Source organism: Nomascus leucogenys, chromosome 6 (genome assembly GCF_006542625.1).
Source record: "Nomascus leucogenys isolate Asia chromosome 6, Asia_NLE_v1, whole genome shotgun sequence".
Taxonomy (NCBI): Eukaryota; Metazoa; Chordata; class Mammalia; order Primates; family Hylobatidae; genus Nomascus; species Nomascus leucogenys.
Window position 1 is genome coordinate 91,135,810 of NC_044386.1, and position 18,460 is coordinate 91,154,269.

At 49.5% G+C, this 18,460-nt stretch overlaps 1 protein-coding gene across 1 annotated transcript in view; it reads right to left on the reverse strand.

The window, feature by feature from the left end:
• Nucleotides 1-18,128: 18,128 nt before the first annotated feature.
• Nucleotides 18,129-18,460, reverse strand: part of MYO9A (myosin IXA) — a 304,154-nt gene continuing 303,822 nt past the window's right edge. The window contains exon 43 of the mRNA XM_030814687.1: nt 18,129-18,322. Coding sequence (XP_030670547.1) covers nt 18,135-18,322 — 188 coding nt within the window. The 3' untranslated portion in view covers nt 18,129-18,134. The remainder of the gene's footprint in view (nt 18,323-18,460) is intronic.

An 18,460-nucleotide genomic window follows, 5' to 3' on the forward strand; every position in this document is an offset into this window, starting at 1 on the left:
GGGCCGTTGCAGCTGTGTATCTCCATTTACCAATAAACCGAATACATTCCCGGAGCCCCATCCTATATCCCACAAACTTCTATTTACATCTTATTGGCCAAAGTGGGCTCCATGGCCGTTTGTGGCTGCAGAGGAAGCTGGGAAGACAGAGAAGGGATTGTTGTGCTTGGCTGTGACCAGTTGTGGTTCCATTAGCAGAGAAGAAAGACAGGAAAGATGTGAGTGAGACAACCTGGGATGTCTGATTATTGCACCCTTACCGAGCAAAAGCTTCTAGAAAGGGACAATGGAAGTTCAAACGCCGCAGTGTCTGTTCATCTTTGACCCACTGAGGAGCTACTCCTTAAAATGGGTTTAGGTCGTACATCCTCCCTTTATTCAGCAAATATTTATTGAGCACACACTGTGTGCCAAGCAATGTTTGGGGCATTGGAAATACATAAATCTCATGGAACTTACAAAATGCTGTGCAACCTAAAACACTTGCAGATAAGGAGACCTATTGCATCAGGCTTCTGCAGCGAACAGCCTATGAATGGACACCATATTTGGCTCTCCATTTGCTGAGAGCTGGAACGGGTGATGCTACAGATTTTATTTCTAACCAGATAGTTAGGGAACTTACACTTACCGCGCCTCCACACGATCGACCTCACCTTGCATACTCACAGCCACCTCAACAGCTGGGTGCTGCAGGTCTCTCTGCTTTACAGCTGGGAAAACAAAGTCTCAGCCACATGAGGGAACTTGCTTGTGATCACGCAGGTCTCAAGTGACTGGGGACTTTGAGCCCAAGTCTGCCTCGTTTCAAAGCTTATGCTGGTTCCTCTGCATGCTGCGGCCTTTCCGGAACAATCACACGAATCCACCACGTAGAAGACTAAACTCTCTTTAAAAGTAAACTTCAGCCAGAACTGACACCCTCAGCATGCGGTGTTCATCACAGCAGATACTGCTGACGATCATTGTGGCTTCGTGAATAAGAGCCTGGGGACACAAGGAAGGCTTCTTCTATGACACACGCACAAACACACATGCACACACACGTACACACGCACACACATGCACACGTACACGCATTCATACACATGCACACACACTCATACACAAGCATGCACACGCACGCACATGCACACACATGCACACATGCACTCATACAAATGCACACACATGCACTCACACACATGCACTCATACACATACACGCACATGCACACTCATACACATACACACACACACAAACACAAACACTGTTGCCTGCAGGGAAAATGCTTCAGGAGCTACCTCTACTTCTACATCCCGCTTTTATACGTGGATTCCAAAAATCTCTTCTAAGCCCAGGATCAGCCTTGTTTAAAGGCTGGCCAAGGAGGTGGGGACAGAACCAGTGGGACCCAAAGAATCCAGTGTGCTGGAACTTGATGCGGATGTCAGCCTCAATGCTCTCACCCTGACAGCAGAAGTGGCGGCTTCTCCCTCCACCTGTGCCCGGACAGTGCCACCAGTCTAACTTCCACCACCGTCCCTGCCTGCGGCTCACCTGAGCCCAGAACCGTGCCCCCTGCAGCCTCCCGACACACTCAGGTAATGCCCCCGTTTGCGTTATCTCTTGCTCTTTAACAAACAACCATTTTATTATTTCTCGCGATTCACTGGGTCAGGAATGTGGTTGGGACACTGAGAATAGCTCATTCCTCCTCCACATGAAGTCTGCCGGGGCTGGGCCATCCAGGCTGGCTGGTTCACTCGCAGGTCTGATGATGATCAGGCTGAGATGATTGGAATGGTTTGCCAACAGGGCCTCAGTTCTCTCTGCCGCCCTGTTCCCTGCTTCTTCCTCTCCATGTGGCCTCTTCACGAGGGTTTCTCTGGATGAAGAATAGGCAAGAGGAAGGAAGAGAGAGCTGCCAGATCTTTTAGGCCTGGGCTTAAGCACCCCTCCTGCATCTAGAACCCCTGACACACTAACCTAGGGAAAGGCTCATACTTCTCACTCACTCTACTACCCGGCCCACCTCAGTGGCCTCAGAGGGGTCTGCCGAGCCTGGGGATGGGCAGTCATCCCTGTCCACTCCCTGTCCTGGAGGTACACTGGAAAGCCACAAATAGGCCTTTGTAGTGGCAAGAGGCAGCTGAGAAGCACCACGGCAATGTAGCCATCACTCTTGGTGACTCCAGCTCTTTCCATCCTCGGCCCCTCCATCCAGATTTGGGTCCTGCAAGCTGATTCTCAAGTTTGGCCCCATTGATAAGAGCCAGAGGCATTGCTGTTTTCTTTTCTTTTTTTTTTTTTTTGAGACAGTCTTGCTCTGTCACCCAGGCTGGAGTGCAGTGGCATGATCTTGACTCACTGCAACCTCCACCTCCCAGGTTCAAGCAATTCTCTTGCCTCAGCCTCCCAAGTAGCTGGGACTACAGGCACCTGCCACCACGCCCAGCTAAGTTTTGTATTTTTAGTAGAGACAAGGTTTCACCATGTTGACCAAGCTGGTCTTGAACTCCTGACCTCAGGTGATCTGCCTGCCTTGGCCTCCCAAAGTGCTAGGATTACAGGCATGAGCCACTGCATCCAGCCGGCATTGCTGTTTTCCCTGTGGCAATTTTAAGTCAAGTCAAGGCTGATTCAGGGTCTTCCTGTTGATATAAGGGTGTGAAGAAGATGGTGTGGCAGGTGCTGTGAGAGGCTGACCTCATAAGAGTTGTATAATCATTCAGACAACACTTCTGCCTTGTTATATTGGTCAAAGCCAACCATAGGCCTGCCCGCATTCAAGGGAAGGGATATGAGTCTACCTCAGCCTGCTCCTGACTCAGTTCTGTTTGCCTCAGAACTCAGCTACTCTCCCTTGGGATTCGCTTTATTTCAACTGCCTCTATCCTCCCCAGGCATGGTAATCATTCAGTCACTCATTCATTCATTCAACAAATATTAATTGAGCATCTACCCTGTGCCTGATACTATGCTAGGCACTGAATAGATAGCAGTAAACCAGGTGGTATAAGACTGTCCCCAGGGAGCTTCCATCCTAAAGAAGGAGAGAAAATAAAGACATAAATGAGGACACTCTACATGGTGTGTCAGGCGTGATATGTGGGCTCATACCTGTAATTCCAGCACTTTGGGAGGCCGAGGTGGGAGGATCGCTCGAGCCCAGGAGTTTGAGACTAGCGAGGACAACATAAGAAGACCTTGTCTCTATGAGAAAAAAAAAATAGCCAGGCATGGTGGCATGCGCCTGTGGTCCCAGCTACTCGGGAAGCTGAGGTGGGAGGATCACTTGAGACCAGGAGGTGGAGGGTGCAGTGAGCTATGACCTTACTACTGCACACCAGCCACTCCAGCCTGGATGAGATAGTGAGACGCTGTCTCAAAAACAAAAACAAAGCAAAGTGGAAAACATGGATAAGGAGTGGTAGAGACAGGGTTGGACCTGCAATTTGAAATAGATGGTTAGGAGGCGCAGAACAAGCCAGCCACGTGGCTATCTGGATAAGGGTGTCCCTGGTAGGGCAGGGAAATGTGCGAAAGCCCTGAGCAGCGGGGTCTGTGCAGAGGGTTCAAGATGCGGGAGGACAAGGGGAAGCAGGGGAAGAGGTGTAGTCAGATGACGTGGGGCCCAGGGGAAAGACTTGGGGTTCACTCTGAGTGAGATTACCGGCCAGTAAGGGATTTGGGCCGAGGAGCAACAGGATTCAACTAAGGCCAGCAGTCTGATGTAAGCTGTGGATTTGTGCACCTGCTTTGTGTGCAAATCATCGATTTTCCTGGGTAAAACCATGAGCATTAGAGGCTAGAGCCGTGAAGCTAAGCGTACCCTTTCACTTAATAATTCTATGCCTGAGAATTCAACCTGGAGAGAGAATTTAATAAAACAGTATTCTTCAGGAGTCTCAAGTTTTCAATGAGAATTTTTTAAATTTTGTGTTTTTAACAATAACCTTTTAAAATAAGGGTGAACATATATTCCACTGTCTAGTCGATTACCTTATATCTCAATACCACATTTAATTCCAGCAGCAGAGTCAAGTAGTATTGCTTTAATTGCAACAAGCTGAGCTAATGTGGGAAGAATGCAGTAGGGTGGTGGAGAAGAGTGGTGAGTTAATTGTTATTACCCTCCTAGCCCGTAAGAACGCCCACCATCCGATGAGTTCCTATATCTATACCATGAGGAGCAGTTGGGTTTCAGCACAGCATTCTCTATCTCAGCAAAGTTGTTGGTTTTAACCCGTGTTTTGGAGTTGTGCTTTGATTTAATTAGCAATTTCATTTTGATGATACAGTTATATCAGTCATACCCCTTCTACTTAGTTTTATGTCCATAATATTATAATGAAACATTATTTAATTCAACATTGAAGGGCAGTGAAATAATTATTTTTTTAAAGTCATCTGAGTGTTACTCGAGTGTGCACACACTGGAATAACGAATAGTGTGGAGCATGGGATAACTCAAAACAGCCTTTCTGGTGCTCCGTCCCCAGTCACCCACTCAGGAAGGGCTGAACATTCCTTGGCTGCCGCAAGGGTCAGGGAGGCCATCAAGGTAGCAAACAGCTAGTCAGGACCTGTCCAGGCCATTCATGGTGGTCACCAGGGCTCCTCCATGCACAGGCCCTGACAGGATGGTCCAGCCAGGATTCAGGAATGTTCAGTTCATTTATGCTGGTGGTGAACACACCGTGGGGGAACAGCAGGCAGGGCTGTGTCCAAAAAAGTATTCTAGCTCTCAGGCTCCAGGCATACACTCACTCACTCTTTCTTTCTTTCACCCTTCCTTCCTTCCTTCCTTCCCTCCCTCCCTCCCTTCCTTTTTCTGTTAGAGACACAGTCTTCCTCTGTTGCCCAGGCTGGAGTGCAGCGGCACAATCTTGGCTCACTGCAACCTCTGCCTCCCAGATTCAAGCAATTCTCCTGCCTCAGCCTCCAGAGTAACTGGGACTACAGGAGTGCACCACCATACCCAGCTACTTTTTTGTATTTTAGTAGAGATGGGGTTTCACCATGTTTCCCAAGCTGGTCTCAAACTCCTGAGCTCAGGCAATCCACCCATCTCAGCCTCCAAAAGTGCTAAGACTATAGATGTGAGCCACTGTGCCCAGCCTCCCTCCCTCCCTTCCTTCCTTCCTATCTTTTTTGACAGGGCCTTGCTCTGTCACCCAGGCTGTGGTACAATCACAGCTCACTGCAGCCTTGACCTCCCAGGTTCAAGCAATTCTCCTGCCTCAGCCTCCCAAGTAGCTGAGACTACAGGTGTGCACCACCACATCAGGCTAACTAGTATTTTTTTGTAGAGACAGGGTCTCACTTTGTTGCCCAGGGTGGTCTCAAACTCCTGAGCTCAAGCAATCGCCTGCCTCAGCCTCCAAAAGTGCTGGGATCACAGGCATGAACCACCATGCCCAGCCATACACTTTTTTTTTTTTTTTTGAGACGGAGTTTTGCTATTGTCACCCAGGCTGGAGTGCAGTGGTGTGATCTTGGCTCACTGCAACCTCCACCTCCCGGGTTCAAGCGATTCTCCCACTTCAGCCTTCCATGTAGCTGGAATTACAGGGGCCTGCCACCCACGCTCAGCTAATTTTTGTATTTTTAGTAAAGACAGGGTTTTGCCATGTTGCCCAGGGTGGTCTCAAACTCCTGACCTCAGGAGATCTGCCAACCCTGGCCTCCCAAAGTGCTGGGATTACAGGAGTGAGCCACCGTGCCCGGCCATGCACTCTTGATCATCACTCACACTCTCTGCAAGGCGACCCCAGTCATCACCTCTGTATCACCTCCTCCAAGTACCATTCCAGCTCCCCTAACTGGCAGGGCCATGAGAAGTCAACACCCCTCGCTCCTCCATGTCTCCCTGCCTGCATTCCTAGTGTCTGCTGGTTAAGACACATCATTCCTGCTGGAGCCAAGTTTGCCTAATCCTGGTGCTTTCATATTTTCTTTACCTACCAGCAAAGTGTAACATGACAGAGGTTCCTGGCCAAGCACGTGTACAGAATCTCATCTTTCTGTGGTGAGACCCTCATCCGTAGTAGGTTTGCCAGGATTCACCTGACACTTGCTCCCAAGCCTAACTCAGTAAATGCCCTTCCTGCTCACTGATCCCCAAATCCTGGGAATCTGGGCCTTGAGGCAATCACTTCTAGAATACAGGAAACCAAATTCTAGACAAAGCGTCTGTCTCTAGCCATTTTCCAATCATCTCCACAGTTCCTGGCCGGGTGCAGTGGCTCATGTCTGTAATCCCAGGACTTTGGGAGGCCGAGGCGGGCAGATCATGAGGTCAGGAGATCGAGACCATCCTGGCCAACACGGTGTAACCCCGTCTCTACTAAAAATACAAAAAAGATTAGCCAGGCGTGGTGGTGGGCGCCTGTAGTCCCAGCTACTTGGGAGACTGAGGTAGGAGAATTGCTTGAACCCAGGAGGTGGAGGTTGCAGTGAGCCAAGATTGCACCGTTGCACTCCAGCCTGGGCGACAGAGCGAGACTCCGTCTCAAAAAAAAAAAAAAATCATCTCAACAGTTCCTATGGGAACATGGAAAACCCTCTGTAGAGGACACCGTATATTTTAATGCCAAGTACATGATTCAGTAAAATAAATCCAACATCCACTCCACTCAACATCTGTTTTCTGGGTGTTTGCGATATGTCAGGAGCTCTGACGCACATGAGCCAGTGTATCAGGACACAATGGGGCGATACTCCCGGGGGCAGGGATGCCACCTCTGCGTCAGACAGTCTCCTGACTGTCGCTCAGCCCCTCTTTGGTGCTTTGATAGAAAAAAAAAAACAAAGTTGTGCATGAAACGCTATAGGGAACCACTGGGGTTCTTTAGTAAAGAGCTTAAATCCTCTGCCTGAAGATGCAAGTGCATATTGGTGAAGTGTTTACTTTGCTTCAATTCCAAAGAAGAAATTCTCAAGTCTCTTATGCTACAAATTGGGGAATGAAAGTGCAGAGCAGGCCAAACTTTTCTCATGGAGTAACACTTCCATCTTGTGGCCTTTCAGGGTATTCCAAGTGGATCCAACTACCTGCTATTTTGTGATTCTGGGTACAATAAATTAGATCTGAGAGAACTTGAGAGGTCGTCTGATTCGGTCCTCTGCCTTCACCCAGACGTGAAACTCCACTATTAGCTCCACGATTTCCTCATAGTAACAGTCCAAAGAGGTGAAGAGACTTGGCCGAGGCCACCCAGCTAATACGCATGGTCTCATACCTGAGGCTCACTGCAACCCACTTGTCACCGTTTAGGAAGAGAAAAAAACTTCTTCAAACAAAATCCGACCAACTATGAAACAGATGAAAGCAGAGGGAGTCCCGGTAGAGACCGCAGAAGGACTCACCCTTCCCAGCACCTTCACTCAGCACGCCGTGGAAACCACTGTCTTGTGCCAGGGGATGCTGCTTCTCTGGGTAATGGAACATCATTGTGGCAGCCTGGAAAGCCCCCTAGGACAATAGCATTCCCTTCCGAGTAGCTTATTGCTTCAATCAGTTTAGGTTCTGGCCAGGTAAATACCTTTTATTAAAACACATTTTACACCTCTCATGGCAGAATAAACGGCCGCATAGGCCAAGGGTGTGCGGCCCTGCCACTGCTGATGAGAGGTGAAGCCAGCTGGACTTCTGGGTCGGGTGGGGACTGGGAGAACTTTTCTGTCTTACAGAGGATTGTAAAATGCGCCAATCAGCACACTATAAAATGGACCAATCAGTACTCTGTAAAATAGACCAATCAGTACACTGTAAAATGGACCAATGAGCAGGACATGGGCGGGGACAAATTAAGGAATAAAAACTGGCCACCACCCCCCTGCCCCACCTCGCAGCCAGCCCCGGCAACCAGTGGGGGACCAGTTTGGGGCTGTGGAGCCTTTGTTCATTCGCTCTTCACAGTAAATCTTGCTGCTGCTCACCCTTTGGGTCTCTGCCACCTTTAAGAGCTGTAACACTCACCGGGAAGGTCTGCGGCTTCATTTTTGAAGCCAGCGAGACAAAGACCCAACTGGAAAGAACCAACTCCAGACCTCCGGACACACTGGGACCTGCAATTGCTGAGACCGGGTCCCGGGAGGATGCCCGAGAGATGCCCGCAGGGCCCCGGGCAGGGCAGAGAGCCGAAGCGCCGCAGGCTGCCGGGACTAGGGCAAGCTTACGTCCACTTACGCGCTCAACAAATAATTATCAGACTTCCTTCTACGTGTCATGCCCTTGAACAAGATCGACAAGACCCTGGTCTCACAAAGCTTCCGTGCACATTGGAGGAGCCGGGCGATTACAAAGAAATAAAGGAATAAGATCGTTTCTGATAGGGCCTGGGATGTGGGGAGCGATGATAGAGTGCCTGCTCTCAGGAGAGACCTTGGAGCTGGTCTTGAAGTATGAGGAGGAGTCGGTTGGAGAAAAAGGGAAAGAACAGGCCGAGCAGAGCCAGCACCGGGTGTAGCCAGAGGCGCGAAAGAGAGAGCCAGCACTCGAGGTCGGAGGAAGCGCAACATGGCACCGCCCGTCTCGCTGCGCTTTTTCTCCTTCCAGGAGGGGGCGCTGGTCCACCGACTGGCCCGGCAGTTCCCCAGCAGCGCCGGGGGTTTCCTGTCTCGCGCGTCACCCGGTTCAGTTTAGTCTCCAAAGCTGCGAGGCAAGGCGAAGAAGGGCAGTGGAGACAGAGTAGGGTGGGGAGGGTGGAAGCTGAGGAGCCTGTAGAGCGTGTAAAGTCATCAGTGGCACCTGTTGTTTCATTGTTCGTGTAGTCGGCTTGTATGTGTATACATATTTTAAACTTACTACCTAAAAGTTCAATCACAAAAGCAATTAGAGATAAAAGGTCCATGACACCCATGTACCCATCACCTACATCAATAACTATCACCTTCAGTCCTCAGTTCATCTACTCCCTCTTTTCATTCATTCGTTTATTAAAAAAAAAAATCACCAAAGTCTTTAAAAGCAAATCCAAGACATTGACTCACTTCTCCTGTAAATACCTCAGAGTATATCTCTAGCAGGATTATTTTTTAATTAAACATATCCACAATACCATTGTCATAAAAAACTAATAACAACCCTTTAATATATTCTAATTGTATATATTTGTTTTTAAATATTTTATCTTCAAAATAATTCCAGACTTCCACAGAAGTTTTTGTTTTGTTTTGTTTTTTGTTTGTTTTTGAGACAGAGTCTTGCTCTGTTGCCCAGGCTGGAGTGCAATGGCATGATTTTGGCTCACTGCAACCTCCGCCTCCTGGGTTCAAGTGATTCTCCTTCCTCAGCCTCCCAAGTAGCTGGGACTGCAGGCCTGCGCCTCCGCGCCCGGCTAATTTTTGTGTTTTTAGTAGGGAGTTTCACAATGTTAGCCAGACTGATCTTGAACTCCTGATCTCAGGTGCGCCGCCGCGCCTAGCCCAGAAGTTATTTTAAGTTTCCATGTCTTATTTGGGAGCCTCACCTTAAGATCGCGTTCCAGGAATAAAATGTTAGATCACAGATTTAGTAAGTTAGCCTTTGAAAGTAGACTATCAGGCCAGGCACAGTGGCTCGCGCCTGTAATCCCAGCTACTTGGAAGGCTGAGGCAGGAGAATCGCTTGAACCCAGGAGATGGAGGTTGCAGTGAGCCGAGATTGGTACATTTAATATATTTTATATTTAATATATAATATATTAAATATATTAGTATTAATATATTTATTGATATATATTTAATATATTAAATGTAATTCAACACTAATTTTAATATATTAAACTTAATTCAATATTATTCACAATGCCTCTGAGTTAGAGCTATTTTAGTTTTTGCATACAAATGCCATCATGTTTGTAGTAATTTGGACCTTACTATTTCATCATAACGTTTTTTCATACAGTCCATTTCAATGGCAGAAAAAAAGCCATCCTGAAAATGTGCCATAATTTATTGATTAAAAAATCTATTTAGCTATTTCCAATGCCTGGTGACTGAAAGCAACATCTTGGCATATCATGATGCAGAGTTTATACAAGAAATTCAATTACGAGCAGGCCTTCCAAAGCCCTTTGGAGGCCACTAGGAAGGAGTGTGCTGCATTCAGAGGTCCAGGAAACCATGGGCAGAGCATGGGGTAGGGGCCAGGGTGCAGCCCAGGCTGGAAGGAGGAGCAGCAGCTGGTCCACCTGGGACCCCTGTGCCACATATCTTAGGGAGAATTGCCTTAGCATATGTATTTGCTAAAAGTCTTCCTAAAGAACATATCCTTCATCTCTGTGGAGGGGCACTGGATATGTGGTACCTCAATTTAGCATTACTTAATTAATATAGATAAGAATGCCGGAAAATATAGCTTACTTTAATATCAAAAGTCACAAAGGAAAATACACCAAATGTTACAGTGGAACACTGCTCATCTCAACAGTTGGATTGGAGAAATTTCTATAAATCCTTGCAGCTGTGATGATGTTGTCTGAGACCTCAAGAATAAAGCACAAGAGACACGACACAGGCAGAGCGACATCTCTGTGCCAGCCCAGTCATCTCAGGTGGCCCTCCATGGTCATGTGACAGGTTTACCCCGACATAAGCATTTGTGTGTACACGCATGCACACCCCTCAGAGGAACTCCCCATCACACCCGTGCAGTCCCAGAGTTGTGCCTTTAAAAGTGAACATAGACAACGAGAAAGGTTCCTACAGAGAAACCCTTTGGCTTTTCTCTGTAAATTGTATTATAGTTCGAGTTTAAAAATCTGCATCTGGGGCCATTTGCGGTGGCTCACGCCTGTAATCCCAGCACTTTGGGAGGCCGAGGTGAGCAGATCACAAGGTCAGGAGATCGAGACCATCCTGGCTAACATGGTGAAACCCCGTCTCTACTAAAAATACAAAAAATTAGCCGGGCGTGGTGGCGGGCGCCTGTAGTCCCAGCTACTGGGGAGGCTGAGGCAGGAGAATGGCGTGAACCCAGGAGGTGGAGCTTGCAGTGAGTCAAGATCGCGCCACTGCACTCCAGCCTGAGCGACAGAGCGAGACTCCATCTCAAGAAAAAAAAAAAAAAAAAGAATCTGCATCTGGTAGAAAAGCTGGAAATAGAAATGCCAGTTCAAAAGTGAGTTTCCACAACCCAAAATTTAAGTCTACCTAGAGAGACAAGATGTGTATGGAGAAGATTTTCTTTATTAAATGCTTGAAGGTTTTTGTGTTTTTAAAATGATATCCCATTTTTTCTCCCTTTCCCTTGAGCAGATAAATTCTCATAACATAACCAGCTCATCTGCCTGGGTTGGAATCCCAGCTATGTCACTTACTAGCTGTGTGACATTGGACAAGTTAATAAACTTCTCTATAATGTCAGTCTCATCTATAATTATAGACAAGGATAATAATGATAATGCTTATCTGATTGTGTTGTCATGAGGATTAAATGAGTTTACACCTATAAACGCTTAGAACTATGTCTGGCACATAAAATTTCTTAATAAATATTTTCCATTATTATTACAGCTCATATTTTTTTAAAATTAACCAGTATCTTTTAAAAAGACAAAAAAGCTTTATTTTATCTTGATTATAATTCTAGGCCAAGCACAGTGACTTACGCCCTGTAATCCCAGCACTTGGGAGGCCAAGGCAGGAGGATCTATTGAGCCCAGGAGTTCGAGACCAGCCTGAGCAACATAGGGAGACCCCCATCTCTACAAAAAAATTAAAAATTAGCCGGGTGTGGTGGCACACACCTGTGGTCCCAGGTACTCAGGAGGTTGAGGCAGAAGGATTGCTTGGGCCCAGAAAGTCGAGGCTGCAGTGACCCATGATCATGCCACACTGCACTCCAGCCTGGGTGACAGACCAAAATCCTGTCTCAAAAAAAAAAAAAAAAAAAGAGAAAGGAAAAGAAAATAAAAAAGAGTGCATACTCTGAGCCTGAGAGCCAGATAACTTTTTGGACACAGCTCTGACTGCTGTTCCTCCACGGTGTCCTCACCACCAGCATAAATGAACTGGTCAGTCAGCTAGTGTACCCTGGTGTGGTTGTGCCTGTTGTTAAACTTTTAAAAATAGTTCTGTACTGGTTTTCAAATAGCTTCCTGCCCCAGCCTGCCCCCAGTGTTCTGGCCCCTCCCAGGGTCTCCAGATCTGCCCATGGCCCAGCAACTAAAGGATTTACACCTGGTGCAGCAGGTGGACGGGCGGCCTCTGCACTGGGGGCTGCAGCTGTTCCAAGCAGCCGAGGCTCAGGCCCAGAGCAGCCGCTAGAGATTTAGGTCCTCCTCTTGAGTGAAGAGGGAGAGAAAATGAAGGCATGGGGAGCTTCTCATTTTCACACATAAAGACTGAATTTCTTTATAAATATTTCCTATCGTTATTATTATAGGTAATATTGATTTCAAATTAGCCAGTCTCTTTTTTTAAAATACAAAGAACTTTATTTTATCCAGGTTAATGCTGTAATACATGTGTATTATTAAACATTCAAATGAAACAGAAATATTTGCTTGTGGGGAGAATGTCTGCGGTGGCGTCTGGTGACAGCTCAGCAACAGAACTGAGACGCCCACCTCGCACGGTGCCTGGGAGTCCAGCCAGGCTAACCTGGAGGTCGTTCCTGTCGGTCATCTCGGGTACAAAGGAGGAAGAGGTGACTCAGGGTGGAGCAACAGAAAGTGCATGTTCCAGACAGGCTGCTTTTTGTCTGCCTGTCCCAGGACAGGGCAGGGCCCCTGCCAGCCCTGCATAGACCTTTAGAAGAGTTCAAGGGGAAAAAGACTTTACTAGTCAAGGGCTGGGAAAACTGTGCAGGGGAATATCTGATCATTTCTAAATGTTATCTTGAAAAGGAAAGAAAGAGGCTTTATTGAGAAACATTCCCGCTGGTGTCTGCCTCTCGGAGCCCCGCACTTTCCACTCCCTGCTCTAGAAAGAAAACCATTGATTCATTTAGGTCCTGCCAAGGAGACAAGTGTCCCATGATCTTCAGCCAGAAATTCCCCTGGGCCACATGAAATCAAACTATCCACGTCTGTTTTGTAAGTGGCTTTGAAGTTGAGACATTGTGGACATATTTCCACGTAAGTGAATATAGGAACGCCGCCAGCTGCAATGGCTGCATGGGATTCCACTGTACAGAGGGAGTGTAACTTATTTAGCCAGTTGTCTAGAAAATTGCCACAGGGCACATCCATATAATTAAATCTTTGTAAAATTTTCCAAGGGATAGTTTCCTGGAGTGGATGGCTGAGACCTCAGCTCCAGGGCCTGTGCACTTACCACTAGCTATGCTTCAAAGAAGGTGAAGGCAATTGGGGGTAGGGGGCAGGAATTCGGGGAGTGGGCAGGAATTTGTGGGGGTGGGTGACTGTTTAAGAAATAAATCCTGGGCCAGGCATGGTGACAGCACTTTGGGAAGCTGAGGCAGAAGGATCACTTGAGCCCAGGAGTTCGAGACCAGCCTGGGCAAGATAGGGAGACCCCATCTCTATGAAAAATTAAAAAGCCAGGCATGGTGGTGTGTACCTGTAGTCCCAGCTACTTGGAAGACTGAGGCGAGAGGATCTCTTGAGCCCAGGAGATTGAGGCTGCAGTGAGCTGTGATCTCGCCACTGAACTCTAGCTTATGTGACAGAGCAAGACCCTGTCTCAAAAAGAGAAAGATAGAAAGGACAAGAGAGAAAGAAAGAAAAGAAGGAAAAGGAAGGAAGGAAGGAAAGAGAGAGAGAAAGAAAAAAAAGAAAGAAAGAAGAAAGAAAAAAGAAAGAGAAAGAAAAAAGAAAGAAAAAGAAAGAAAGAAAGAAAAAGAAAGAAAGAAGAAAGAAAGAAAGAGAAAGAGAGAAAGAAAGAAATCCTGGGTCCAGGCGCAGTGGCTCACGCTTGTAATCCCAGCACTTTGGGAGGCCGAGGTGGGTGGATCACCTGAGGTCAGAAGTTCAAGACCAGCCTGGCCAAGATTGTGAAACCCTGTCTCTACTAAAAATACAAAAATTAGCCGGGCATAGTGGCAGGTGCCTATAATCCCAGCTTCTCGGGACGCTGAGGCAGAATTGCTTGAACCTAGGAGGCAGAGGTTGCAGTGAGCCAAGATCACACCACTGCACTCCAGCCTGGGTGACAGAGCAAGACTCCATCTCAAAAAAAATAAATAAATAAATAAAATAAAATAAGGGAAAAAGAAATCCTGGAAGGTTTGTTCCCGGGACCCAGTATTGTGGCTGAGACTTGCCCCAGACAAGAAGCCCGAAGAGCCGCTCCCCCTAGAGAGGCTAGGACAGGATTCCTTGCCAGGGCCCTGAGGATGCCGAGGAAGGTCAGTCCTGCCGCCTCTATCACGCCTTCTTACTCCACCCCCACCTGGCCCAGACCTCCTGGGAGTCAGAGGAACTTGCTGACCTGTCCCCTGGGGGAATAATTGTATTAGTGATAAGGTGGCCTCTGGCAGCTTAGTCAGCAGATTCAGGGCTTTGGGCTGAGTAATCCTTTGGCGTCTGCCCCAGCAGCTGGTGATCACAGATCGGGGAGACCCCCCCAACCCCCAGGCCCTGCTGGGCTTTGGCTTCCTTTCCCCCAGTACAGTGCATAGGGCATGGCTCTGGCTGGCCTGACCTGCCAAAGAACCCAGGGCCAGGCTCAGAGGGGATTTCGGCTGGCATCCACATGACGGAGTGACAGAATACAGTCAAAATCAACAGCGTAAAAATGGGCCAGTCAAACACTGCAGGGGGCTTTCATTTAGATGGGACTGGGTTTCTTGTGTGGCCTGACTTGTTTTGTTTTTGCCATTTTAGGTAATACATACCCACTACAGAATACAGGGAAATATAGACAAAGTTGAAAACAGATTCTGTGTCCATTAAGTGCCTTGGGATCCTCATCCCCAGCTAACCCGAAACTCTAAGCCTGTTCCCTGGAATCTGCCATCTGGATGGAGGAGAGAAAGTTGACCTGGAGTGAGGTTCAACATAAGGACAAGATCTGCACCCGGACAAGCTCTCCCTCGGAGAGCACAGGTGGCCTGAGGAGTCAGGACAGGCAGCCTGGAGGAGGTGAGCCGTGGACAGGTCTTCAGGGATGGGAAGGGTCTGGGCAGATGGAGCAGGAGGGGCAAAGCCAGCCCCGCTCAGTGGCCTCCCCTGCGCCTGCTGCCCCTGAGAGAAGGAAGCGGTCTCCTCCAACAGCCCTGCCCCCGCTTCCTCCCTTCCATCTGCCCTTTCCCCTTCGGTTCACCTCCTTTAATCCCACCACAACCGCCCAACAGGACACCACCCTACTCATTCCAGAGAGCATGAAACTGAGAGGCAGTGTAACTTCCCCAAGCCCACACAGCCAGGCTCTGAGAGGAGGGTTGCTGGCCTGAGCCTGCCCTTAAGCCCGGGCTCTCTGCAGGCTGGAGCAGCCCCTCCTCTCCTGCTGGCTGCCACCCCCTCAAGCCTGCAGGTGTTTCTCTGGAGATGCTGGAGATGGGGCAGTGTTCGAGGTACACCCACCTCCACCTCTCTTCCTGGCTCTTTCTCCTCCGTAGCTCCCATTTTAAAAGGAACTGCATTCCTAAAACATTTTTCTTTAAATATCTAAATTCATTGGGGAAAAAAAAATCTTTCCTTAATGTTACCCTCCCTGCCACCCCTCAGCCCCGTCTCCTTCCCTCACAGCCACTCTCGCTCCCCACCACTAGGCCTCCTGAATGATGCTCCCTCCCAGGGCACCAGCTACTCTGGCTGCTGCTGAAACCCAAGGAGGCAGCTGCCCCTCCTGGGAGGGTGTCCTGGTGCAAAGCCGAGTGCGGTGCCAAGCACGGTTTGAAATCCTCATCTGCATCCCCAGCCTCCTCCACCACTCACTAGCTGTGTGGCCTGAAGCAAATTACTTAACTTCTCTGACTCCATTTTTCCTCACTCATGAGTTGAGGCTAGTAAGGACAGCTCCTTTACAGGGCTGCTGTGAGGTTTGAAGGATCTGTGTAAGAACTCGGCATGCTTGCTTTCTGCATGACACGGAACACTTGCATGGTGACACCACCATTGCTGATTCCTCCCGGTCCCTGGCTCCAGTGACAACGCAGCGCTGTCCTGAGTTTCCGTCTTGTCTCTGATGTGCCTTTGTCATCAGCTCGTCTTTGGCTCCAGCCACCAGAGTCTGAGACCCTTGAGCTCAGCCTTAGGCATTTTCAAACCTGCACGCATTTGCTCCAGGCGGCCCCCCAATCCTGGGGCTACTACCTCTGTGCACATAAATTGGGGGTGGGTTGGTCTGGGGCATGTGGAGCTGGACTCCATGGTGGAACTGATATGAAGTAGCCGTGGAAGCCGTGAGTGTGTGTGAAACTGCCCGAGGAGAGAGCAGGAAGGGCTGCTGGGACCAGCCTCTGGGTACATGGAGGTGATGACAAGTTCAAGGCAAAGACCCGTGTTCCAGAAGAGATGGGAAACAGCGGCTTTGGGAAGGAGGGAGTGGCCAATCAAGTTCATGGAGGATGGCCTCAGCTTCGGTCTTAGGTAGAGCTGGAGACCTTGTCCTGAGGGGCTTTTTGGCAGAGGAGGCAGGGAGGGGTGAGGACGGAGGAGAGGAGAACAGGTGAGAGCACCCGGCCCGGTGGCCTCGATCTTCTGAGGCCCCAGAAAGCGGATTACCCTGCAAAGCCCCTCGAGCTGACTTCCCAAATCCCTAATTGTGCTTCTCTGTCACAGGGAGGGTTAACCCCACTTACATAAGGGCCAGGCCCCGCCCCCTGTCCCCTTAACTCCATGATCCTTCTAGAAGCTTCACGCTCTGCCCGCTTCCCCTTGGGGACTAAGGCTGGACCAACCCCACCCCAGCTCATCCAGAGGTGAGCTCTGGTCTGCTGGGGACAAATGGTCCCCTCCAGGACAACACGGGCTTCCAGCTCTGTCCCAGGCAGGGAGGGGGCTGGCAAGTGGGCCTGGGGGTGGAGGAGCAGGCAAGAAAAGGCTGCTGAGTGTGACCTTCTCAATAACCCCAAGAATAGTAACAATATCAACTGCACACACCATTTATTAGGTTCTTACTGAGTACCAGGCGCTGAAACACATTTCTTGAACCATTGTCTTTAGTTCCCCAACTACACCATAGGACAGGTGCTTTCCTCATCCTGTTTTACAGGTGAGGAACTGAAGTTTGGACAGATTGAGTCACCTTCTCAGGGACACATGGCTGGCCGGTGATGGAGAAGGGACTTGAACCTGGGTCTGCCTCTGCTCTCTCCACACTCCCTGCAGGGGCCCGGGGCTTACTATAAGGCAAGGATGTAAGACAGGTTCCTCCTTCTCTCTCCTTCCCACAGGAGCAGAGGCATTGCTGGGCCTGAGGTGGGAAGGATGGGCCTGGGAGCAGTGCAGGGGCTGGTGTGGCGAGAGGCCGGCGGAACTGTGAGGCCGAGTTCGGGGGGAAGGGGAGGCCCCCTGAGAGCCCGTGGCCAGGCTCAAGGTGGCTGTGTCCTCACCGGCTCTGGTCCTGCAGGCCTGGCTCTCCAGCTGGATGAGGAAAGAGCCTGCCAGCTCCTCTTCTGCCCCCTCACAGGCCTGAAGGAGACTCTCCAGATGGGGCTCCGGGCCTCTTTCCTCCAGGCCAGCCTCAGACCCTACGGGGGACGGTTCTGGGAGCGTCCTCTGTGCCAGGTGTCTGGGGACTGCTAGCCTTCCGGGGGGCCCGGATCCTCAAATCGTGAGCCCCAAGCAGTCCCTTTCCAAGGGATTGGAGTGAGAACCTCAGGGGGCAGAGCCAGATCTACCTAGGACCCAAGGGGAGTGTCTCAGGCAGGACCTGCACAGGCACAGACACACACACTGGCTACACACTTGCCTTTGGATGTGTGCCAAGCAGCTCAAAAGGATTTAAAGTCCAGCCAGCGGGGGTGGCTCACGCCTGTAATCCCAGCACTTTGGGAGGCTGAGGCGGGCAGATCACTTTAGGTCATGAGTTCGAGACCAGCCTGGCCAACATGGCAAAACCCCATCTCTACTAAAAGTACAAAAAAATTAGCCGAGCGTGGTGGCAGGTGCCTGTAATCCCACCTACTTGGGAGGCTGAGGCAGGAGAATCGGTTGAACCCAGGAAGCAGAGGCTGCAGTGAGCCGAGACCATGCTACTGCACTCCAGCCTAGTCAGCACAGCGAGACTCCGTATCAAAACAAAAAAAAAAAGATTTAAAGTCCTTGGGAGAAGTGGAGTCCACACCTCTCTTCAAGATGTGGCATGAAATGGTGAACAGCTGAGCACACAGGGCAGGAAGGCCCCGGCGGACCTTGGGCAGCCCGGGAACCAGCATGGGGTAGCAGGACTGACCAGCTCCCGGGGCACCTTGGTAATGCTGCAGGTGTGGCCAGTTGATCCCCTGTGGAGACAGTAAAGATTAAGAGGATCATAAACTGCGTGCAGCGGCTGCCCCGGGAGAAATCTCCTCAAGCCAGAGCCTGTGCTGTGAGGGGCCTCGGGACCTTGGGGCAGCTCCTGAGTTCAAACAGAGTTCAGG